Raw genomic sequence first — 25,787 nt, forward strand, 5'->3', positions numbered from 1 at the left:
ATAATTAATAATAAAAATCGACGATTTATGGAGCAGAATTATCGTTTTTTGATTATCAACTATCGCGTTAGACGATTCTACGCATGATAATTATATGCCGATTCTACGCATGACTAATTAAATGATATTTAGGACCAAGAAATCACGAAAGAGGTTCCAAGATTACCTATCCCTGGTTCTTTTTCGGGTCTCCCTTACCTCAACATTGGTACGCACACTGGACGAGATCATAACATTAACGATTTTCTCAATATGTTTACCTGCAAGCGCATATCACAAGTTATTTTTGTGGTTAATTTCCTAAAGAATTTACGATACTGATCCCAACTTTTTTCTCCATCTGCAGCAGAAAATAATTTTTTCTCCCAGAAAATTTCATGAATGTTTCCTGTAACTTGTCCCGTCTTGGATGGACACATTTCTTGTATAACATGAAAATAAAGCAAAGAAAAAGTAATACTATATTTTTTAGTTTTATATCTTCAAACACATTTTATTATCTGAAACAGTTTTTTTTTTTCAAGAATCGCACAACAAAACGAAATAAATTCCTTTTACTGTTCCATTTTATCAGATTACAACAAATAAATATATATTATTTTTCTTCTTTTCAAGATTATAAACTTTTCATATATATAAAAAAAAAACGAATCTCTAACGTTCATAGTATACCCTATAGTAAAGCATTTTTGAGCGCCAAATACTAAAAGTATTATCAAACTTTAAAAGATAAACTCCATCACCAGGATAAGCATGTGATCCAACATATACTTCATTGAAACACTCGCGGCGATAGACTGGAACAATTATTGATATTGGCGGCTTGTAAGCAGCTGTAAGACTTCTCTCAGTCGATACCGAACCGCATTCTAAATCTTCTGGTGTACTCAAATCTTCATCATCATTGAATTCGTCATCATCATCGCTTTCGCTAACATGCACAGTAACATCATTTGTCAAAGGTTTGCTCCATTCAAAATATACTCCGAATCCTATGTCATAGTTGTCTGTAGCGAATTCCCAGAAAATACATTTTCCATTTGAATTTGTTGGAACACGAACCTGTTCAAATTGAAATAGGTATTTAAAATTAAAACTGAAAACTAATTTTGGTTTCTTTTACTTACCGTTACAATATCTCCATGGCCAACATTTATTACACCATCACCCCGACCCGCCGCAACTTCCTTTTTGAATGCCTTAATGTCTGGCCGAGTCCACATTTTCGCAGGGCATATTGTAACATAGTCCTCGTTGTCAGAATCGTTATTTTTCTCGTAAAAACTCTGTTCTGATGTAGCAGATTGTTTCGAGTCTAATGATTCAGGTTCTTCTGCACTGACGTTTTGCAAAAGGTTTGGCGTTTTTGTGTTGGAATGCAAGTGAAGTTGTTGCATGTATTGATGATAGTGTTCCTTTTGTAATTGACATATCAATACAGCTTGTTGCTCAGGACTGCCTGGAAACTGTTTTACAGCGTAGCTCTATAAAAAATTAAATTTAAATTCGTGTTTAGATTTATTGACACTTATTTTTGATGACAATAGGCGTGTTTTTTGGCAGAGCTACCCGCAGCAGGATTTCCCAAATATCATAACTTAACAAAAATGTATATGATTTAAAAGGAACAATTTTTAGTGCTGCTCAAAGACCCTTACAGATTTAATATGTTGTGTAGGTACAGCGACCATATTTCTGGGAGGGAGAACCGGAACAAAAAACAAAACGTAGGGTAACAAAAAGATGAATTAGTGTTTCATTAATTGCATCCAAAAATAAAGATCATTAAAGCCCAAATAAAACCTAAAAATTTAAATTTCAATCATACATATGATCAAAAATTCACATATTTCAATCATATGATCAAAAATTCACATACAAAAAACCAGTTTTATAAAATCTTATATTAAATAGATAACTTATAAAAAGACAAAAAAAAAAAAAACAAGAAAGCGAACAGAATCTGAGAAGATAGAAATAAAAAACGCCAACAAAGCAACGTAGCAAACAAAATGCACTCATGGATCGCACGTCTTCCACTCAAAAATATTTTTTATTTAATTTTATAAAAAAAATTAATATTCGTTTTATATTGTTTTAAAAATATTGATTTAAAAAAAAATGCAATTTTTAAAATAAGTTTTCTTAATTTTAGTATAAAGGTGAAACAATTCTATGGGAACATTTTCCTTGATATCATTTATATCAACAGTTACCGTTAGTTAGGGACTGTTATACAAATATTTTTTAATCAAAATCATGAGAGCTGTTTTTCACATTGTCGGGACAGTTACGGGACAAATTACATATTATTCAACTTAAAACTAAAAAAATAGCTAAAAAGTAATTAAAATAAAAAAGAGCTTGTGTTTTTGTCAAATTATCAAGTGAAAAAACTTAGGTTTAAAAGAATTAAACAAAAGGTTATGTATAAACAAAAACAATTTTAGGAACAAATTATAAGTTCATTTAAGAATAAAGTTGAAGATAAAAAAAAATTAAAAAAATTATGATTTTTTATCTTCTATCTATGATATGGCTGCTTTTTCTGAAGAAGTAAGAAAGAATTTCGTTATTATGGGGTTGTTAGAGAAGTGTTAAAGAGTTCGGATTGGCTAAACTAATTTGAAGACACTATGCGTCGCTCTTTATAAATTGAAATAAATATTTTCAGAATACACATTTGTTATACATTGGATTTCGTGGTTACGAAATGAATGTATTCTTTTGATTGCTATATCAAAAAGATAACAGAGACAAGGTTTGATTTCGGAGCTGTCGTATATAATTGCATTTATTTATATCATTTTAATCCAAGTTTCCAACAATACAACTTCTTAATATATATTATGTCTTTAGAAAATTTGAAATTCCTTAGATACTGTGGCGGAGATTTTGAACCAAGAAGTAAAGCCATAAGCAAGTATAGGTCGAATAAGATACTTAGACAAAAGAAGCTTCGTATTTTTATTGATAAATCTTGACTGCCAAGTAATGACCTCGAGATGAAGCATTTATGAAAAATATTGATTCATATTTTTGAGAGTGAGTGAAATGTCCCATTTATCAAAATGATGAATCGCTTGATTATGGTCTTCATCTTTTATGGAAGGCAAATATTACTGTGTCGTCAGGCTATTGAACATTTTGTGAAGCACCTATCGAAGATGGAAAGTCGTGAATGAAAATGTTGAAGACAAAAGCGCCCAGAAAGAAAACTTGCGGGACACCAGTATGGACTTGGACTAGATTTGAAAAATTAGAGTCACATAACGGTTTGATAAAAAGCTGATTAAAATTTTAATAACATTGTCTCGTATGCATAAAATACTAAATAGTAATAGTAAATATGTACTAGCAATATGAAATTAATAAGTATAAACTAGATTTGATATGCACAAAATGTGGATGAAAAAGTTCATTCTTTCAATTTTTCAAGTAAAAGCATTTACTATTTTTTATGCATATGACCCATTGACTGGGAAATTTAATGAGATCATTTAAACAATGAGACGTTCATGTAACAAAGAATCAAATGCTTTCTTAAGATCTAACGCCCATATGATAAAAAAAAAATTGAAATTTTCTAAGAGCCCGAAGATTTTTTAATTATTAAAGTTGGGAATTTTTTATTTTGTCGAGAAAAAGAAGAAATGACAGAAGTGTTATTATAAGTTAAAAACAAAAATAGAGTTTTAATTACTTTTAATCGTTCTACAGAACGATGATAACAATAATCAATAAAGCAATTTAACTGTACTTGTTTTATAGGTACACGTTTGTCAAATTAAGGTCTAACATTTGAATGAAAATAGACCAACAGGTTTCCAAGGGTTTCTAAGGATTTTCAAGAATAGATGTAAAACTCACTTTAAATTGCTGATATGTTTGCTGATTGAGGGCATCTTTGAGCTGTCGTCGTTGTACTTCCTCCTTGCATCTCTCCTCTTCCTCTTGTTGCTGTTTTTCTTGTAGTTCCTTCTCCTTTTCCAACAACTTAAGCGCTTCCTGCTTCTTTTGCAGCTCTAATTTAAGTTTTGTCTCATTGTCCTGTTTAACAGCTTCGATATATGGCTTAAATGAAGTACACATTCTATCTAAAAGATTGATAAAACCTTCCATTGCTTGGGCTTTACTAATATCACCAAGCTGTTGCCAATGCAATCGTCGATCTTTGCCAATAACATCGAAGATTCCCAATTCTGGAGCACATTTCTCATCGAAAGGTCCATTATTTGCTTGATTTGTGAATGCGACTAGTTTTAAATTGTCTTCATAGGATAAATGAATAGCCTTGCCAGAGTTTTCTATGCAAAAGATAAAAGATATAGAGAAGAAAAAAAAAATTGAATTGCGTTGGCTTGCTGCAGTTGTTTGCTTACGTTTGTAGAATGTCAGCGCCAGACGATAAAGTTCTCGCAGAGGCATTCCCCATTTTTCTTCATGTAAAAGTGGATCGTTTTCAACATATTTAGCCATTATTCTAAGTTTTTATTAATTTTTGGCAAGGATATTTCACATAACAATTTCGGTAGGATGTAAAAAAAAAATTCGACAATTTTCTCGATTCACCAAAAAAAAAGTGACCACAACTTTTGTCTTGGTTTTTTTTTTTTTTTTGTATTTGACAAGACAAAATTTGTAGGTTTGTTTGTTTTACACGTTGCGTTTAAACCCTTCAAGCAAGAAAACTGAGTTCAACAAAGATACTCCGCCCTCAGAACGCGAAAAAAGGGGTTGCACTCACACACTTGCAACTTTTTGTGTATGAACACAAAAGTCGAAGGAGAAGCGTGGTGAAAAATGAGAAAAGGAAAAGAAAGACAAGGCCAACAAGAGCCAAAGCGTCATTTTGTTATTTTTTGTTGAAGTGTTTGGTCGCGTCGTGTCTCGTGTCGTTGTTTGTATAATGTTAGTTTATTAATTATAAACAATTTTATTAAATTATAAACAATATGGAAAACAAAAAAGGTATGTTTTATATATCGCTCAAAGTGTTTGGGTTAAAATGTTGTTTCTTCTTGTGTTGTAGATGAAGAAAAATCTAGAAGGTGAAACATGCGATTGGGAATCTAAAAAAACACCAACAACAGCAGCAGCATCAAATGAAATAAAATAAAAAAAAAGTTATTGTTTTATATTGTATTTATTGTGAAAATTTCGTTTGCCAAAATAAAATAAAAAATAAAACAGTTTCAGTGAAAAAAAAATAAATCTTGTTCTTTTTTTGGTCGCAAATGCGAAATGTCATCCCTTTCTTATTCCTCTTTCTGGTAGGTTTTCGCTGCTCCGGCTCAGGTCCGCCTTCGGCTCCGTTTTCTCGGAATGGAGATTTTCACCACACCAATACATATGCAATCGACTTCGCGGTGATTATAATTTCCATACTAATTTGAGCCGCCTTCGGACCAGTTTCTGATCCGAAGTCGGACTCAGCTCCGCCTCAGGCGGAGCGGATTCGGACCGAGGTCGGACCTGTTTGCTTGAAGGGAATACTTGCGGAACTGTCAGCCACAAGAAAAGGCAAGTTCAGATTTCTGTTAAGGCAGGTCCTGAACCTACACAAATTTGTATTTTTACTACAACGGCCACTTTTTGCAAAAAGTCAAAAAATGAAAATTTTCAAACTCATTTTGTGACAGTTTTTCAGACAAAAATAATGAAAATAATGATGCCGAAAGCTTATTTTTTGGTTTAAAAAACAATTTGTATACTCTTTTTCTCAAAAAAAAATTGAGCTAGCCAGAAAAAAAATATTTTCATTTTTGTACTTTTTCAAAAAGTGGTGTATGTAAAGCCTTAACCCTATCAAAGTGCCGGGCTACACGGTGATTTTTCAATAGCCTAAAGGCTTGGCCACACCGGAGGGTATGCGGTATAGCGGTAACGATATTTGTACTAAAAAAATTCCACACCTGAACGTTGATGTGTCAGTTTGGAATTTTTTTCATACAAGTACCCTCACCGCTACCCGTACCGCTACCGCATACCCTCCAGTGTGGCCAAGCCTTAAAGGCTTGGCCACACCGGAGGGTATGCGGTATAGCGGTAACGATATTTGTACTAAAAAAATTCCACACCTGAACGTTGATGTGTCAGTTTGGAATTTTTTTCATACAAGTACCCTCACCGCTACCCGTACCGCTACCGCATACCCTCCAGTGTGGCCAAGCCTTAACCAGTCAGGTTGTTTGGCAAAGTCAAAAGCAACAACAATTTCCAAGACAAATTTGTTTACAACAAAAATTTCAATGGGCAGCTGTCAAAACCTTAAGTAGCCATTTTTAAGTTTTTACAGTTCTCGATACAGAGTTTTTTCTAATGATCATACCTTCTCTTTTTATACCATGGTATCGCTACGCATACTTTCTCGATGTGGTTGGTCATTCCTTAAAGAAATAATAGTTTCATTTACGAACGCACATTTTTGTAAAAATATTTGTCTACACAAACAGAACTATTGATGAAATGATGAAAAATCGAAAATTGGTTTTCTGTCAAAAAAATTTTCTTCGAAGAAAAAAGTAGAGGCGAAGGAAAAGAAAAAGAATCAGATATAAAAATTCAGAAGTAATTTTGTTCAATTTAAAGTGAATTGTAAGTTTAAAAATTAATTAAATAAATACATTTTGGAATAAGTTTTAATAAATATTAGTAATATTTATATTAAACAAGTTTTAAAAGGCATCTAGGAACTTAATTTTGATTTCTTATCTGGGTAAAATATCTTCGAAACGCCCCTGTGGCAAACAAAATTTCGGAAAAAAAGTATATTTTTTTTATAATTAAATACAATACAGAAAAATAAAAATAAAAAAAAAAAAAAACAAAAATACTGATTGTATCTTCAATTTGAATGAGGGTTAATTTATTTTTAATTAAATGTTAACCTACTAGGTACATTCATAATAATAAGAACAATTTTATGAAAAGCTTGAGTCATTATTAGGTTTCACTTTAATTTGTTGAAATTATAAAGGTTCCATTTCAGGGTAGTTACTAATGTCCGGCTTCATAAATTAAGTACCTATCTTAGTTAACATTTTTTGTACAAAATGATATTTTTAAAAATTAAATTAAAAATTACATTGGAAAAATTCATTTTCCTAATAATAACTTTTACAAATATTTTTGGCCAGTAAAATTGAATTGATTGCCAAGAAAGATAAATAGGTTACTAAACTTGACATGACAGCTCTTCTTTGGCTGTAAATATGTTTTATGTCGTTTTCTATTGACGAATCTCAGAATGAGATTTGTGAATTTGACAGCTGAAAGGGGGGGTGAAGAGGGGAAATAGTGGACAAATCTCAGATTTCATGATCTATTTGCGTCTTGAGATTCAAAAAAATGACAAAAAAATGAATCTGAGATTCAAGAATCTGATTCTGGATTTTTATCAAGATTCACGCATACAAACACACGCACTTTCACAGACACTCCTCTGTTTGACATTTGTCTGAACATTTGTTGTTGTTTTATTTTTTTTATACGCACAGATTTCGCACACAATTACAAAACTAGATTTCATATTCTATTTGCAGTTGAAAATCTGAGAATTATACACAAAAATCTCAAAAGTCAATAGAAAACGACATTACATATTTATTGGGTTTTTTTCTTGCAAAGTCTGCCGTTCTTAAAAGAATATTGCTTTACTTTAATCGTCAAATCGTTTTATTAACTTGACATCAATCAGTCTGCATTAAGTAGATAGTATTGCATTTTCTAATTGGTCCTTAATAAACATAATTCGGAAAGGGCTTGCGAGTTCAACGACCCAATAGTCCAAACAAATATTTTTACCTTGCTTCTGAAAATTCTTATTGATTTCTTCAGCACGGAGTGGTGGAGATTAGAGAAGCCGGCTGTCTTGTACACGGAACGAGAATAAATGATTACATCATTATGGAACGTACTATAAGTACGCCAATGTTAGATTTGAATCTTTTGTAAAGTTGAGATAACATTTTTCCATGACATTACGATGAAAAAGTGGGTCTCGGAAGTCCGTCTGGCTGTCAGTCTGTATACGAAGCTACAGCCTAAACGAATGGACCGATTAACATCAAACTTGGTATGTAGCGTTATTTGGCGACTCTCCAGAGGGGTTTTCGGAATTAATTTTTTTGGACCAAAATTAACGGTACCTGTCATATATCGATTTTAGTAAAGTTGAAATTGCTTGAAAATGCTCCAACGATTTTTTTTTTTTAAATTCAAATATAAGTTTTTGGACAAGATCTATCTTTTAAGGAAAAAATTAGTTTTTGGAAATCATTATTAACGGTACCTGCCACAGAACCGTTTTTTTTAATCCGATTTAATCCGATTTGCTCCGAAACTACTTATTCGATTTCAACGAAACTTTTTGTAAAAAAGCATTTATATAATTTTAATACATATAAGCCAAAAATAAAATTTTTAAAATAATTAATTTTTGGATTTAAAAAAAATCTCAAATTTTTTTTTGAAAAATCAAATTTTCAAAAACGGGAATTGAATTTTTTGAAATTCTGGTTTTAGATGTTGATTAGTGATTTTTACAAAATGGCATACCAATTTTATTTTAAAATTTTTTTTTCCAAAAAAATCATTAATACAAAATTAGTTTTTTAAAAACGGCTATAACGATTTTGAAATTTTTTTTTCTAAAAATGCATGTTAGTTCAACAAATGAAATTGCATACTGGTTTTGGAGGGCAATTTGATTTCAGATGTTTTATTATTTTGAAAAACGATTTTTATGTTTTTTTGTTATACCTACAATAATTACATTTTCTTTATTTCTATATAAAAAGTCCTAAGAAGTCAAGCAACTTTTACGTATTAACTCTAGATTAAGAAAAATAATTTTTTTTTCAGCAGGTAAATGGCCTGCAATGGTGTAAGATTTCGAAATACTGGTCGTTTCATTTTTGTTATTGGACCCACTTAATAGTCTTCTAAAATGTTATATTCGTTACAATTTTTTTTCCAATAGGTAGGTAGGGTGGATGCACCTATTTCCGAACAGCAACAGCAGCACTTAAATATTTAAAAACAAACTGTTTTGTACTGTTTAAAGTAAAAATCTGCTTAAATTAGAATCTATATTCTATTCTCAATCTCTCCTTGCGATATCTCGCTCGTAAATGAATTTTATTCAAACAGCTTTTAGTCTGTTGAAAGATTAATATGCGAGAAATTATTATACTTTTTTTTTTGTAAAATAAACGGTGGTCACATGAAATAGTGTTTATTTGAACGAAAATATATTTTAAGATAAGTTTTATGATTCTATGTATTAGTTTAAACTTTAGAAAAAGTAATTCATTTTTATTGAAATTTGTTCAAAATAGTTTTCATTTAATTCTATTTTAAACTGTTCGAAATAAAAGCAAAAAAATTGAAGCCAGAACCATACCATATAGGCATGTTTCCTATTTTTTATAAATATTTATGAAACATTTATGTTTACTTTGTAGGTTCCATATTTTTGCTATTTAAATTATTAATTATAAAAGAGTATTTTTCTAAAATACTGGAAGAAATCTATTGAAATGTATGGTGTTTGGAATACAGGCACCTAATTGTTCGGAATAAGGCACCTAGTGTTCAACTTCTGGTGAAAATGACATTCCTTCATTTTTATTTTTTTATAAAAAAACGTTTGTACTCATCGACACAGTCTTATTTTTTATAATACAGTATTCTTATACCTTTCGTAAATTATTTAAATTTTTTTTAATACATAATTTTTTAAAAGCGTTTTAACTTTGGAATTTAAGTTAACTATTCGGGTATTAATGCATTCACCCTACCTATCTATAGCAATTTATTATCCTTGACTATTAATCTGACCACTCGAAGTTAAAGTAGTTTTCCTATTTTTTTTAACTTTTGTTAGTTCAAGAACCTCTTCTGCACTCTTCCCTATCATTTTTCAAATTAATTAAAACTTAACAAATTATTTCTTTTTAGAAAATGACTGACTCCAAGTATTTTACAACAACCAAAAAGGGTGAAATCTTTGAGCTCAAATCCGAGTTAAACAATGACAAAAAAGAAAAAAAAAAGGAAGCTGTAAAGAAGGTATATTCCCTTTCAAAAAGATAAAACTTATTTCTAACTAAAAAGTATTTTTTTTTTTAAATACATTTTCATTTTAATAGGTCATTGCAAGCATGACAGTGGGAAAAGATGTCTCAGCACTCTTCCCGGATGTAGTCAACTGTATGCAGACCGATAATTTGGAATTAAAAAAATTAGTTTATCTATATTTGATGAACTATGCCAAGTCACAACCGGATATGGCTATAATGGCTGTTAATACATTTGTTAAAGTGAGTAAAACATAAATTACTTATTATTTTTTATTAATTTTTGAACTAATTTATTTTTATAATCTCTAACAAAAAACGAAAAAAAAAAAGAAATAATAAACTGTATATTAAATTTTTTCATAGAATTAATTTTTGAATAATTCTAAGAAATACTTTAATCCCTTTGTTGGTTAATATGGTTTATTAATAATTTTTAAAAATATTTTTAATAAATATTAATAACTTTTCTCCAGGAGAGAAGAGGGCTTCCTGTGAATTATTATATATTATTCCAAAATTATTTACTGGAAACTGTTCACAGGAAATTTGCAGAGCACATAACAAATGTTGCTGTCTTCACTTTAAATCTTTAGTTCTCAAAGGAACAGTATCAAAAAACAAAACCTTAACCGAAATAACTGCAATTAGAATAAATTTGTTTTTAAAATGTTAACGGAATTTTGTAGAACCAAGGTAGTTTTTTTAATTCAAAAATATATTATCATCATTTTTTTGAATAGAAAAGCCATGTAGGTAAATTTTCTGTAAATTAATTAGTTTTTTTTTTTTTAAATTAAGACCCAACTGATTCACTCTACGTTATATTTAATGTCGACATCAAAAATTAAAAATCGGTCATATCGTATACAAATTTTAAAATTTCACGGTTATTGCGACTTTAAATTTAATAAATTCTTCCTTTAGCCAACGAAGAAATAAAATTTATTTGACTTAAAATTCAATGGATTTTGGGACTAAGTCTTTTCATAAGATAATTGAAGAAGTTAAAAAAAATGAAGTCATTATTTAGAGCATTTTTTTTGGAAATTAAAATCTAAGTTCGACCACCTCCTCATCCAAATTCTCTACCTTACTGTTTCAAGCTACGTATTTGAAGCTGGTTAAGGAAATTCTCTATCTGTACAATCTACTTAAGGTTTCCTCTTCCTAATTGTTAATTAGGATTGTGAGTTTTGGTTGGATTTCTAGAGCTTTCAGTCGGTATATTTTCACATTTTATGCAAAAAATCATAAGTGATTAATTTTAATTTAATTGTATAAGAAATGTTAACAAAATGAAATGTTTGTAAAAAATCTTTGAAAACAATTTTGAAAACAGCAGAAAAATAAAATTGTTTTACTAAAATAAATACATACATAAATATTTTTTATATACAAATATTTTCAAGGATTACAAACAAAATTTGTATGCCATTTAAAAGAAAATGATTAATCAACACATACAAATCATTCACACTTTTTTCGAAAATTCAAAAATGTGTATTTCAAAAATTTTACTCATTTGTATTTTAACGGATTCTAATAAGCTTTTATGCAGAGATACACTAGTTCATGAAATTGATCTTCTTGGAAGTTTTGTCAATTTCTCAAAAGAGGTAGGCTTTTGTTTTGGTCATGTGTCCGTAGATAGATCATTTGAGCACCTGGTGAAGCTTGAGGACATTAGCCTTCATTAGAAATTGTCAACAGACATTTTTACCTTCTATCTTCTTTCGTCTGAGAGTTCGGTATTAATCTTTAAATTTTGTTTTCATGAAGGTGTCTGCCTTCCAAGTTTGTATAGATAAAAGGCTCGTCTTATTTTCGCCGAGGCATTAAGAGAGATGCGGTTTTTGTTAATAATATACATTTGGTTCCATATCCGCTTTTGGATTATTGCCACTTCCTATGGTTTTAGTAAAAAAAAGAATACCAGTCATAATTTCTGGAAATTCTTATTAATCAGTTCTTTGTGCACATCCTCCGATTTTATATCATTAATTTAAGAGTTTATTTATTTAAAGTGAATTCACTTAAACCTCAGTTAGAGCTTATTGCTTTGTATGTTTTGTATGTTCACACTATTCTTTTAATGGACTAGTGATTAAAAAATCAGCCCTAAAAGTAGTGTTTATTTTTGTTTAAATGGAAAACTTGGCCAAAAAGAAGGGTATAAAAATGTATTAGTTTTTCAACCAAATGATACATTTTTTGATAGAGAGCTTTGTTATTGTTTTGTTTTTGGAGGCCTTTGAGTGATATTTTTTCACACTGTATTTATTTTTTCGATACGAGAAATATTATTTTATAAAAAATCGTATCCCGTATTTTTGTCAAATCCCTCACTTTACTGAAATGGAAAATTTAGTCAATAAAAGTGTTTTACACAAAAAATGCAACTGTAGTTTTGTGTGTGAAATATTATTTTGTTAAGTTGATCAAATATAAGCAGTGAAAAAAAACTACTTGTATTTCAATTAATTAATTTTTATTAATTTCTTGAGCAAATTCCTTACATTATCCATACTTATTACAAACAAATTCTATCATTTGTAATAATTTAAAATAAATATTAATCATGTGACAAAGTAGGAGTATACTATATTAAAATGAATGAGTTTTCTTATGTTTTCCTTTAATTCATGCTAAAAATATATTTAAGGATTTGCCCTCTTCTCGACTACTTCAGGTAAAGTTTGTTTAAATTATGTTTTTTTTTTTCATGATATTGTTTTGCAGTTTTGTTTTGAAATGTTATGCGATTGTATTTTTTTTTTTTTTTTGCAAACATTTTTGTGTTGATTACACAACAGATCAAAAATCATAAATGCATTTATGTTTTTATTTTTGTTGACAATATTTGTTACTTGGAGAGTTGAAGGGTAAGGATATAGAGAGAGAGAGGATGATTCGACTTTATTATGTCAGACCTTTTAAACACAAAACTCATTATATAAACATTCTTCATTAAAATTAATTCGAATTTTTTAACCTGTTTTGTAAATATCTAACAGCAATCTTAAAGTTTTTATTAAAACAAACATAATGGCCCTATTTTTTTTTTGCCTTATTTTAATAAGTTAAATATCAGGGTTTGAAATTGAAATCTGTTTTTTGTGAATACAATGTTGACACAGGTAAGCTTTATCTACCCCTATATTTTTTTTTAAATTTGCGGTAAGAATTCATTAATGATACTACACAGTAGTACATTCCATTAATAACCCAATACAACAGTTTGTACCATCTCTAAGTTGTGTTTTGGTACAGAAACACTATATTAGGAATTTGTTGCGATACTGATTTTTCCTTCTCGTACCCCTCGAACACAATCTTAAAAATAAGTTTTTGTTATATTTTTTGGGGTTTTAAATTTTCTAAAATTTCCTTGTTTTCTGAATATTTAGGCCTGCTATATAAGATATATTGATCTTGTTTAAAAAAATGCATGGAACTAGATCTGCTGAAAAATCAGCCTTGAGTAAAAAGGAATTCATGTACAGATTACTTTTTTTAATGTAAGATATTACCTACTCCTTATCCCTTGACCTTGCAAGGTTTTTTTTGATATCGAAACATTTTGTTTTAAAAATTTTTTCTATGTAATAATGTTAGGGTTGAAATTGAATTCAGTTATGTTATTTAAGAATTTTGTATGTCCCAAGGAGGTACTTTGGGTGACATGAAATAATGCAAATTCGAAAAATTTTGAATTATATGTTTTATTTTTTTTATTTGTAAAAGTGAATAAGATCACAATCTTAGTTTGGCTTCATTTTAAAATTGAAAATATCAAATCTGGTATTTTTACGATTTAAATGTTTGCAGAGTTACGAAAAAAATTTGCGAAACACGTAGTAAATTCGCCGTTATCTTCCCTTTACTCCAGATTACGATGTATTTTTTAATGAAAGTCATAGGATACGTTTTTAACAAAAAAAAAAAGTATTTCCAAAACTGTTGCATCGCAACTATGACTCCCCACCATTAATCCTTTTTTTACTAGCATATTTCGCGAAGCGGGTGAGGGTTTCTCTAGTAATTTGAAACCACAAAAATAAAGACAAACTCATAGCAGGTTTTAGAGATTGTTTTTCAGTGAAAAAAAAGTGTATTCAATTCGGACTTCTAAAATTTTGTGTGACAGAATCTCAGCAAGCGAGTCCGAAATTGGTTAAGATAATTTCGCTACAGGTTCTTTGTTTAGGTTAGGTTAGGTTAGAAATACAATATTTTGTAATAAATTTGCTGTACGGTTTTCCTAATTTTATGAAAAAAGTTTGCGAAAAGTTGAAAATGTCATATTAAAAACATCTGCCATAACAAATATACATGCTCACACCCAAACATTTAATTGAATGTGTGGCTACTATATTTATAAACCGTTTGTTTCTTTTTGTTTCTGTTGTTCTACCATCTTTCAACTGCTACTGGGAAGTAAATACTTTATTTCAATTCCTAATCATAATTATGAGTGTATTTTGTTAATCATTTATTTATCAAAAAAATAACAATGTTTAGCATGATCCCTTTCAAACAACTACCTTATAATCACATGATGACTACACGACAGATCTTCATATTGTTAAAGCTTTTAATCATAAATCAAAAATAATCGTCTTTGAAGCTTACCTATACAAATAGAATTATTCACTAGAATAGCTTAGAAGCGCAAATGTTTCAATCTATGTATGTCTTTTAAAATATATCAATGTTTTTTGATCCCTCGTTAAGTTAAGCTTGTATTTGATCATCGACATACAGTTTTATTCTGCCTATGACCGAATTTTTTTCGTTTTAAAAATGTCAACGGAATATTGGTAGGTATACGCAGTAGTGTCATAAGTTCTGTTACGAAATTAAATAGACTTAAAACTGATATTAGTTTCTGGAACATTAAGCACCTAGCAGCCTATTCTGGTTTTGTGAATAAGTGAAACGAATAAATAGTTTTTACATTGTTTTCACTTTTTTGATTCATTTGGTCTAAAAAAAACCATTCTCGCTTTGTCGATAAGAACATCAATGGAATTGGTTGTCGACGTCAAACCAACATATGATTTCTCTAGCAATACACTCAATGATGGCACAATTTCTTTTAATTTTTAGAGAACGAAAATCGCTTTAAAGAGGGAAAAAGTGAAAATCTTTTTGATTCACTTATTCACAGAACCAGAATAGGCCCCCTGATTCCTTCTAAAGCATATTTGAGTCTTCTGGCCTTGACACGGTTCATGTTTTTCATTTTCTTAACATGCAAGCAGGACGGACTGCAATTTGTCTGTTTAGTTTCTGTGAATCATAGCTTTTCAGGGTCTTAAATTTCTTCTCTTGACTTATTTCCCCCCAAAAGCTTTCTTTGAAAAGCCGTGTTTTCGTGATAATTATGGAAACTTAAGCAAAAAACGCTCAAAATCCAATCTGATTTTAAAGCTCCAAAGTATTTATCCCCGTTCATTTTTAATGGAAGAAAAAGAAATTATTCCCAGTTTGGTCTTGGTGTTGGACTCTGTATCAAATTTTTACTGACTGGACTTCAAAGTCTTGCGAAAACACTGCTGAAGATGATTTTAACTGTTGAACCATATTCCTTATTAAAAGTTATTAAAAAAATGTAACGTTTGTAACAGAATTTATGCCACGAAAATGTGCAAACAAATTGAAAAAAAAAAAAAAACAAATCGAATAATTTCACCCACACTCATTGGCAGAATAAGGCCTATAATGTACAAAATCAATTTTTTTCATAAAAACCAACATAAAATAAGTGTACATAACATAAATTTATATCGTTATAATCTCACAAACTTAGTACCCAATCCCATTCTAATACATATTTCAAAGTAAACCCTATTTTTATTATAAAGTTTACTTAATTATTTTTAAAACATTAGTGCGTTGATGTTACATTAATACATATATCCTGTTTGTTTTTCGGCTTTAATCTCTCTTTTTCAAACAAAAAAAAAAAAAGGCTTAAACATTCGAATGGTCATTCGTATAATAAATATTTTCAATCATTTTTTTAGGATTGCGAAGATTCCAACCCACTGATTCGAGCCTTAGCAGTCCGAACGATGGGATGCATTCGTGTTGATAAAATCACCGAATACCTTTGTGAACCATTAAGAAAATGTCTTAAGGATGAGGATCCCTATGTAAGGAAGACTGCTGCCGTTTGCGTTGCTAAATTATATGATATTTCCTCGTCAATGGTTTGTACACAAACATAAATAAAATAGTCGATAAATTAAACACAAGTTTTTTTTTTGCCTGCAGGTTGAAGATCAAGGATTTTTAGATCAATTGAAGGATCTGTTATCTGATTCAAATCCCATGGTAGTTGCCAATGCTGTAGCTGCCCTAAGTGAAATCAATGAATCCAGTCAATCTGGACAGCCATTAGTTGAAATGAACTCTGTTACCATAAATAAATTGCTGACAGCACTTAATGAATGTACCGAATGGGGACAAGTATTTATCTTGGATTCGTTGGCCAACTATAGTCCCAAGGATGAACGTGAAGCTCAATCAATTTGTGAACGTATAACTCCACGTTTAGCTCATGCAAATGCTGCTGTTGTTCTTAGTGCAGTCAAAGTACTGATGAAATTGCTAGAAATGCTATCGAGTGATAGTGACTTCTGTTCCACTCTGACAAAGAAACTAGCACCACCATTGGTGACTTTATTATCTTCAGAGCCAGAAGTACAGTATGTAGCTTTGCGTAACATCAATTTGATTGTCCAAAAGAGACCAGATATTCTCAAGCACGAAATGAAAGTGTTCTTCGTCAAATACAACGATCCTATCTATGTTAAGTTGGAGAAATTGGATATTATGATTCGTTTGGCCAATCAGAGCAATATTGCTCAGGTATTGAGTGAGTTGAAGGAATACGCTACTGAGGTTGATGTTGATTTTGTTCGTAAAGCAGTAAGAGCTATTGGTCGGTGTGCAATTAAGGTGAAGTTTTTATATAAGACAAAACAATTCAATTTAAAAACATTATTTTTTCCAGGTTGAACCATCTGCTGAACGATGTGTTTCTACTTTATTGGATCTGATTCAAACTAAAGTGAATTATGTTGTTCAAGAAGCCATAGTAGTAATTAAGGATATCTTTAGAAAATATCCAAACAAATACGAGAGTATTATTAGTACTCTTTGTGAGAACCTCGACACCCTCGATGAACCAGAGGCCCGAGCTTCTATGGTTTGGATTATTGGCGAATATGCAGAGCGTATTGACAATGCCGATGAGTTGTTGGACAGTTTCCTTGAAGGTTTTCCAGACGAAAACGCTCAAGTACAATTGCAATTGTTGACCGCTGTGGTTAAGCTTTTCCTTAAGCGCCCATCAGATACCCAAGAGTTGGTTCAACATGTTCTCTCTTTGGCCACTCAGGATTCTGATAATCCTGATTTACGTGATCGTGGTTTTATCTATTGGCGTTTGCTATCAACAGATCCAGCTGCTGCTAAGGAGGTTGTGTTGGCTGACAAACCATTGATTTCAGAAGAAACTGATTTGCTTGAACCAACACTTTTAGATGAACTTATATGTCACATTAGCTCTTTGGCAAGTGTCTACCATAAGCCACCAACTGCATTTGTTGAAGGTCGAGGTGCTGGAGTGCGTAAGTCACTTCCTAATCGTACTGTTGGAGCTGAAGCCCCAGCAGAGTCTCAATCTGAGGCTACTGTGATTCCCAATCAAGAATCCCTTATTGGGGATCTGCTCTCAATGGACATCAACACACCTGCCGCTCCTGTTGCAGTACCAGCAGCTAATAATATTGATTTGTTAGGTGGTGGCTTGGACATTTTGGTAAATTGAATATTTATGATTTAATAGATATAAACTAATGTATTTCTTTTATATGTAGCTTGGAACTGGACCAACTGAACCTGTGACTGGAGGAACATCTGGCCTTTTGGGTGACATATTTGGCTTGGGCTCTGGTGGCATCTCACCAATGGTTCAAATTCCAAAAATAATCTGGTTACCAGCTGAAAAGGGCAAAGGATTGGAAATTCAGGGAACATTCTCCCGCCGAAATGGTCAAATTTCAATGGACCTCACATTCACCAACCGGGCAATGCAAGCAATGAGTGCTTTTGCCATTCAATTAAACAAAAACAGTTTCGGTCTTGTTCCCGCATCACCTCTTCAGGTAGCACCACTAGCCCCAACACAAAGTTGTGAAGCCAGTCTCCCGATGGGTACCACTGGACCAGTTCAACGCATGGAACCCCTCAACAATTTGCAAGTTGCAGTTAAGAACAACGTGGATATCTTTTACTTTGCCTGTCTGGTACATGGAAATGTTTTGTTTGCCGAAGATGGACAATTGGACAAACGTGTATTTCTTACAACATGGAAAGAAATTCCAGCTGCCAATGAAGTGCAGTACAGTTTGTCTGGTGTAAATGGCAATACCGATGCTATTGCATCAAAAATGACCGCCAACAATATATTTACCATTGCCAAGAGAAATGTCGAAGGTCAAGATATGCTCTATCAATCACTTAAATTAACCAATAGTATTTGGGTTCTTCTCGAGCTCAAATTACAACCTGGCAATCCAGATGCAACACTCAGTTTGAAATCAAGATCAGTTGAAGTTGCTCCAATGATTTTCGCTGCATATGAAGCCATTATTCGTTCTGCTTAAGAATAAACAAAATTAATAAATAAATATCATAAACAAATAAACTATCGTTGTATTCGAATAATCAAGCATATATAAATGATAATCTTTAGTTTTGGAACAGCTAAAAAATGAAAGTATTAAAAATTAGAAAAAAATATGTTTATGAAACACACTTTCACTTAAAAATTTTGTGACAAAATCATGAGTATAAATATACATAAAGTTAAACTTTTTTCGGTGTTCCGCAGGAGTTTTTCTTTCTTTTTTTTTCGTAAAGCGATTCTGTTATAATAAACTTCTCTGCTTATTTATCTTCCAGAGTTAAGATATTAATACAAATTTCTTATATTGAGATGTATCTCGAAGTGTTTTCTTTTTTATATTATCTAACTTTTGTTATTCTTAAGCACATACAAAAAATCTTAAATGCGTGTGTTTAATATATTCATTATATTATTCCCAATTGAAGTTATTATAATAAAAAAAAATATATAAGACAACATTCCAAAAAACGGGTGTTTTTATTTTCTTTGAAATTAATTTCAGATTCATGGTTCTTCGGGCAATAAAACAATATTCTTGGTGGACATAATAGAAACAGATAAAATTTGGCAATAAGATATCAAATGCGTTACTTTAACGCGATTGAAAAAAGTTAAGTAAGCGGATTTTGACATACATTTTAAAAAGCATGAATAAAAAAAAAAAAACAATTGTCTTTTACTCTCTTTTTGATCAGTTTAGGTTTATTCACTAATAAAAACGTTTAAGGACCTTAAAATATTAAATAAAAAGAAGTATTGATGTGTATATGACTTTGAAATACCTTAACTCGAAAAAGCGTGTATTTTAAAACATATTGGTCACCCAGGCGTATACGTAACATTTTTTCTCGAACACATTTATTGAATTTAAGCTCTTTAGAATGATACAACTCTTCTTGTTCAAGCCTTTCATAGATAAAGGTTATAAAGATGAAATGTGGGAACATTTTAAAATTGGTAAATATGGTTATAAGACATCCATTTACTAGTTATTCATATAATTCTCATTTCAATGTTCAATATTCTGAATTAATACTTGTTGTTTAATCACTTTAAAATAATTTATGTTTGTAATCATATATTTCATTGATTTAAAATTATTTCAAAAATCATATAAAAGGCAGAGCTTGATTCAAAACAAATCACTCTTGTTTGATATTTCATTGAGCAAAGGTTGCCTAGCGCTAACGTTCTCAAAAAAGTATCACACCAGGGGGAGTGGCTTTGATTGTAAGCCAACCTTTAATCGTTTACTTAATTTTTTATTTACGACGTTTTCTTCAAAGCGCCTAAATAATTTAATAAAATTAATTCAACGACGTTTATGGTTGCCAACTCATTTCATTTAACGTAATTTAAATTCCTCAATTATTGTATTAATAAAATTGTTAACATTTATATTTGAAAATACAACAAAACGTCTTTTCATTCATCTTTGTTGGTGATTCAATTTTCTTTTGTTTAATACCTTTGTTCGTTTATCTGTTCAACGTTTACTACGGTCTTCGGACAGTATAAGCGCCTCAGAATAAATAAACAAAGCTGCGATTTCTAGATTTGTGACAGATAATTTGAGAACTGATACTACACAATAGTGTGTAGTCACACCCACAAACATCAAGGACGAAAACCTGGTCCTTCGTCCTTGGATTTTTTGTGGGTGTGACTACACACTATTGTGCAGTATCAGTCTTCAAAGTCTTCAAAATTATGTCACAATGTTGACAATCGCAGCTTTGTTTATTTATACTGAGGCGCTTATACTGTCCGAAGACCGTAGTAAACGTTGAACAGAATAAATGAACAAAGGTATTAAAAAAAAAGAAAACAACAACAATAAGAACAAGAGAAAAAAAGAAAAAAACGAAACGTTGTTGTATTTTAACAAAGAATGAAACAATTTTATTTAACAATAAGAAAGAGAAAATTAACAAGGACAAAATTAAATGAAAGTTAATGAAAATTAAATGAATAGCAACTATAAACGTCGTTGAAATAATTTTATGAAATTATTTAGGCGCTTTGAAGAAAACGTCGTAAATAAAAAAATTAATTAAACGAATCGAAGTTGTCTCAATATCAGGGCCTCTGGTGTAATATTTTTTGAGAACGTTAGCGCTAGGCAACCTTTGCTCAATGAAATACTAAACAAGAGAGATTTGTTTTGAATCAAGCTCTGCCTTTTATATGATTTTTGAAATAATTTTAAATCAATGAAATATATGATTTGATTACAAACATAAATTATTTTAAAGTGATTAAACAACAAGTATTAATTCAGAATATTGAACATTGAAATGAGAATTATATGAATAACTAGTAAATGGATGTCTTATATGGTTACATATTACATATGTATGTAAATGAGGCTTTCGGAATAATATTGGGTCAAGTCCACTTTTCTGTAAGTTTGATGTTTTAAGGCCTTATAAATTGGTGTTTGTTTATTTCTTAAATTAAATAATGGAAATTAATTCAGGGCACATAGCGAACTTAACTAAGATTAATTAAATCGGCAAAACTTCAATTAGTTCAGTCAATGGGAAAAAATCCGAAAAAAGTTTTGACGTCAGCTAAGTTTAAATGCAGTATTGAAGAGGGGTTTATCCTGAGTACAAATCTCAGTTTGCGTATTGTTTTGTCTTGTGGGGCGTCCGCCATTTTGAAAAACGCATTAGTCTCGATATCTCGATAACGACTGGTCGGACAGAAAACTTGCAAGGACTTTTTAGATTGGAAATATAATTATCTTTCTTTCTTTATTACATCATTTTTGTCTAGGAGTTATACACTAGCAAAAGTGAAATATTTGTAAGAATTAGAAAGAGATGCTAAAAATTGATTGTTAAAAGAACACGGTGTAAGAAGGGCAAAAAAAAAAAAAAAAACATAAAACTAAAGCTTAATAATACAAAGCCTTAATTATTTCATCAGCAAAACATTTTTTCGAAGGAGATAAAAAAGTTTAACATTTTATTTTCATGATATTTCTGATAATTATGGCAACTATGACATCTGAAAAAAAATATTTGGCTATAAGATCATTAAATCTATTGAAATAATGGAAGTTATTTTAGATCTCTTCGGAGAATTAAAAAGAATAGTATTTCATTTGAAATCAGAATTAGGAATAAACATTTATTTTTATAAAATCTAAAAACTCAAAACGAAATGAAAGCTATATTAATTTTAACAAAGTCATTTATAACAAGTATATTTCAACACTCCCACTAAAATTAATGCTTGCCAAGACCTACAGCTTCTAAAAATTTGTTTAAACTGTCTTTAGTGACGGCTTTTGTGAGAGCATCTGCTTTCATTTCTTGTGATGAAACATGAAGTAATTTAATTGATTGGTCTTCAATATGTTGACGAATGAAATGATGTCGAACATCTATGTGCTTGGTTCTAGCATGAAAAGTGTTTGCAGATGCTAGACTGAGAGCACTTTTGTTATCGCAATATAAAATTATAGGGGATAGCACTTTTTCGTCAAGTTCCTCCTTCAGTTGCTTGAACCACAGAGCTTCTTGAGTTCCATTACTAAGCGACATATATTCGGCTTCGGTCGTAGAAAGAGCAACAGTAGGTTGTCTTCTTGTGGCCCAAGTTATAGCACCACTTTGGTCTAAAAACAGATTGCCACTTACTGAACGTCTGTCATTCACATCTGAAGCCCAATCTGCATCGCAAAACCCTTGAATAGTTTATTTTAAATCTTGCTTGTAAATCAGTTTGAAATCCATTGTGCCTTTCAGATATCGAAATATCCGTTATAATGGAAGTTATTTATATCAAAAAATTAAATTAAATCAAATTAAATAAATTAAATCCAAAAATTAAATTAAAAATTAAATCATTAAAGTTTTTAAATGCTTTTGTTTAATCTTTGCAGGAACATAATTTATTTTCTTATTCTTTTTGCTGTTATTATTTTGTATTATTGTTCTAAAATGTTTATGTTAAAATCTTTCCAATCTTTTTTTTTTGGCATTAATGGGATTATTAGAAATTTTAAATATTATGTTAAAGAAGCTACGCCTCCATAAGTACTTAATGAAAGGCTTCTTCAACGTGCTTTTACATTAGCAGCTCGGTTATATTATAATTTTTTTTATGAAACCCGAACTTACCCCAAGTACCTTCTAGTATCGAAGTTAAAAAAACATACGTCTTAGCATGGGTGTAATTTATTTATACATGTACCTACACATGTTTCGCACATATTTACATATTAATGGTTTTATTTAAAAAGCCATCATTCCTCCTTCCATAGAGACAAAAATGGAATGTTACTTGTATGTTTAGAATACCTACAAAAATAAGCTTTATATTTGCTAACTTTTTCTTTTATTTGCTTAAATTTTTCTTAACTTGACTATTAAAAAATTATAAAGTCTTGAAGATATTTTAAGAAAATACCCACATTACAAAACTATTCAGGGAATCCGCAAATAAATTTTCCTCTTTATTCTCTTATTCAAAGCATTTGTAGGTTCAGTTCACAGAATATGACCTTTTCAATACAAAGTTCATACTAGGCTAATTTTGGGAAAGCTTTTATTTTTGAGGGCAAGAAAGAAGTCATTCCTATTGTCAATTCACGGACATGTCATGTTCTTAATGGAAAGCAATTATACTTGTAATGTTTATTTTAATAAAGTCGATAAATTAGGCACATGTGTGATGTGTGAATTTACACTGAAAGAAATTTTAGGTGATACAAAACTATGTAAATTAAAATCTGATATTTGAAATAATTTAAAATAGGTAAAATTTATCTTACTCAAAAAGGTCAGAAAAGGAGGAATTTATTGAAATAATTTAATTTTACTAAAAAATCTACATTTCAGGAATGTTTTGTTTTTTTTACAAAAAAAAACTTCAATATTTATTTGTTCACAAAACAAGTTATGGTCTTCAGTTTCAACCTCGTTTTTGCTATCGTTTATTCTAAAGCTTATATTTCAAAGTGTACATAGTAGCTTGTTTATTTTTCTTTTAGAATGCATAAGAAGTTCGTTGATTTTGTATTGTTTCATTTCATCCAAATGTACCTAACCTTAGTTGGGAGTCTTAGGTTATTGTTTTTTAACTTTTCAGTCAGGGAAAGCGATTGGTCATATTCTTTAACTAAAAAAATTAAATAAAATAGGGCTGGCTTAACTTTTTTTTTATTTCAAAAACTTTGTGTACCTATAAAATTTTGAAAGATTCTGATTTTCAGTTAAGATTATTTTCATTATCTTTGAAGCTAGAAACTACCATTCTCTTTTCCTTATATAGCAGGAAAAAGAGCTTGCTGTAGCCTGCAGATAACCAACAAGAGACCCTTGAAAAAGCATTTCTTTACTGTCAAGTCCTATTTATTTTCTTGGGCAATACATACAAGGAAACATGACACAATATTGTTTGCCAGCCATAAAAGATTATCTTGGCTGTTTGGAGTGTGGTTTTTAATTTAAATAAGGTTAATTATGCTTTATATATATAACACAGGTCAACACGAAATTTGTGCTTGGGTTGTGACTATGAAATTATGATATGTAGATACATATACCTATTGATACTAATCTGGAAAACATTTTTTTTTTTAATTTGCTTTTGAAGTCAGCTGAGCAATTTCCAGTATTCAAGAAAATCTGTCTTTTACAAAAATTGTCGGGCGTAATTTTGGCAAAAAACTCGAGAACGTCTTAACCGATTTGGCTGATTTTTGCTTTGTTTTCTTCATTTTAATGCTGTCTTCATATTCATTAAATCGAAATTTTCGTTTTGTTCGAATTTTTGTCAAATGGGAGCTTGGGGCATTATTTGATACCTTCTATTTTCAATATTTATGGTAAAAGTAATTCACTCTGATGGTATTTTTTATTTACAAAAATAACTGTATCCAAACTGTAGCCAAACTAGTTCATATTGAAATTCTTTATTTATTGAAACATTAAATTAATTTGTTTGCATAGTATTTTTATTATTTTGTTGCATATACAGGGTGTTTAGAAAGTAATGGATCAAACGAAACTTAAGATCTATCAGAATTTGGTAACTTGTTTTGCCAAATCCTTATAGGGTTTTCAATTAAATATGTAGTTCTTGGGAAATTTCCCTACTTTGCAACAGTATTTTGCTTCCTCTGCCCATAAATTGATTTTTGTTTTTTACAATTCTTTCAACAAAACATTGCTTAACAATAAGAAACAGTTAATTAATAAAAACATTTTTTATTTCATACGCCATTTTTCTGCAAATTAATTAACAGTTCCAAGTTTCGAAAAAACTCAATTTCTTCCTTTTATTTCAGAGCAACAAGACGACAGAAATTTGTAATGTGTGACTCTGGTTTATTATTTTTAAAACTTATCCCGGTATTGCAGTTTTTAAAAATATATAAAAGTTTCCAAAATTGAAGTTAGATCAAAAAATATTAGGTACAGTTTGAACTAAAAAAAAACAGGGTTTTTAGAGCAAAAAACCCTTGTATTCATCATAACTTTTTTCTTATAATTTGAGGCGAATAAAGTGCTTTAGCAAAAATGTAGATAGATCAATTATCTACATTTTATACCCGTGCAGTTTTTTTGTACAATGCACGGTTTTTGCACTATAGCTCATAAAACTCTAGTTAGACTCACAGGGTATGAAAATTGTATTTTTGCTCCCAACACTACAAAAGCAAATCTTAGAAGAAGAAAGGGTGATTATCTGTTGTTTGGGTTTACCATGAACCCAAAAAGTGCAAATTAAACCCAAGCACAAACATTTTTTTTATTTTTGTCGACCTGTGTAATTTGTATTTCGCATTTAAAAAATCCATTTAACTTTCGTTTTAATTTTTTCAGGAGTTCAAAAACGGAAACGGCAATTTGTTTGTATTTCTAGAGTTCTTGGTGATTAAACTTCTGAAGATAAAATAGGGATATAAGATACAAATTCTGTTTGTGTTGTTATTTAACTTTTATTAAGAGGATAATTCTCACCCAAGTCAGTCGTAAGTCTAA

At 30.3% G+C, this 25,787-nt stretch overlaps 2 protein-coding genes across 3 annotated transcripts; one reads left to right on the plus strand and one right to left on the minus strand.

Annotated features, from left to right (window-relative positions):
* Window positions 1-577: 577 nt before the first annotated feature.
* LOC129908874 (Golgi resident protein GCP60) lies at window positions 578-4,612 on the minus strand. Its single transcript, XM_055985691.1, has 4 exons — window positions 4,383-4,612; window positions 3,871-4,307; window positions 1,128-1,484; window positions 578-1,062 (listed from the first exon to the last, which is right to left on the minus strand). Exons 1-4 carry the CDS (start codon window positions 4,477-4,479, stop codon window positions 655-657), a joined length of 1,299 nt encoding a protein of 432 aa, XP_055841666.1. The 5' UTR covers window positions 4,480-4,612; the 3' UTR covers window positions 578-654.
* Window positions 4,613-6,467: 1,855 nt separating this feature from the next.
* LOC129908863 (AP-1 complex subunit beta-1) lies at window positions 6,468-18,775 on the plus strand. 2 transcript variants are annotated; one of them, XM_055985669.1, is made up of 8 exons: window positions 6,468-6,597; window positions 9,964-10,074; window positions 10,155-10,325; window positions 12,748-12,774; window positions 16,115-16,300; window positions 16,365-17,051; window positions 17,107-17,916; window positions 17,975-18,775. In XM_055985669.1, exons 2-8 carry the CDS (start codon window positions 9,967-9,969, stop codon window positions 18,761-18,763), a joined length of 2,778 nt encoding a protein of 925 aa, XP_055841644.1. In that variant the 5' UTR covers window positions 6,468-6,597; window positions 9,964-9,966; the 3' UTR covers window positions 18,764-18,775. The 2 variants fall into 2 exon arrangements, with proteins under 2 accessions (XP_055841644.1, XP_055841645.1); XM_055985670.1 differs by lacking the exon at window positions 12,748-12,774.
* The last annotated feature ends 7,012 nt before the right edge of the window (window positions 18,776-25,787 follow it).

The sequence above is a fragment of the Episyrphus balteatus genome, chromosome 2, assembly GCF_945859705.1.
Source record: "Episyrphus balteatus chromosome 2, idEpiBalt1.1, whole genome shotgun sequence".
In the NCBI taxonomy this organism is placed as follows: domain Eukaryota; kingdom Metazoa; phylum Arthropoda; class Insecta; order Diptera; family Syrphidae; genus Episyrphus; species Episyrphus balteatus.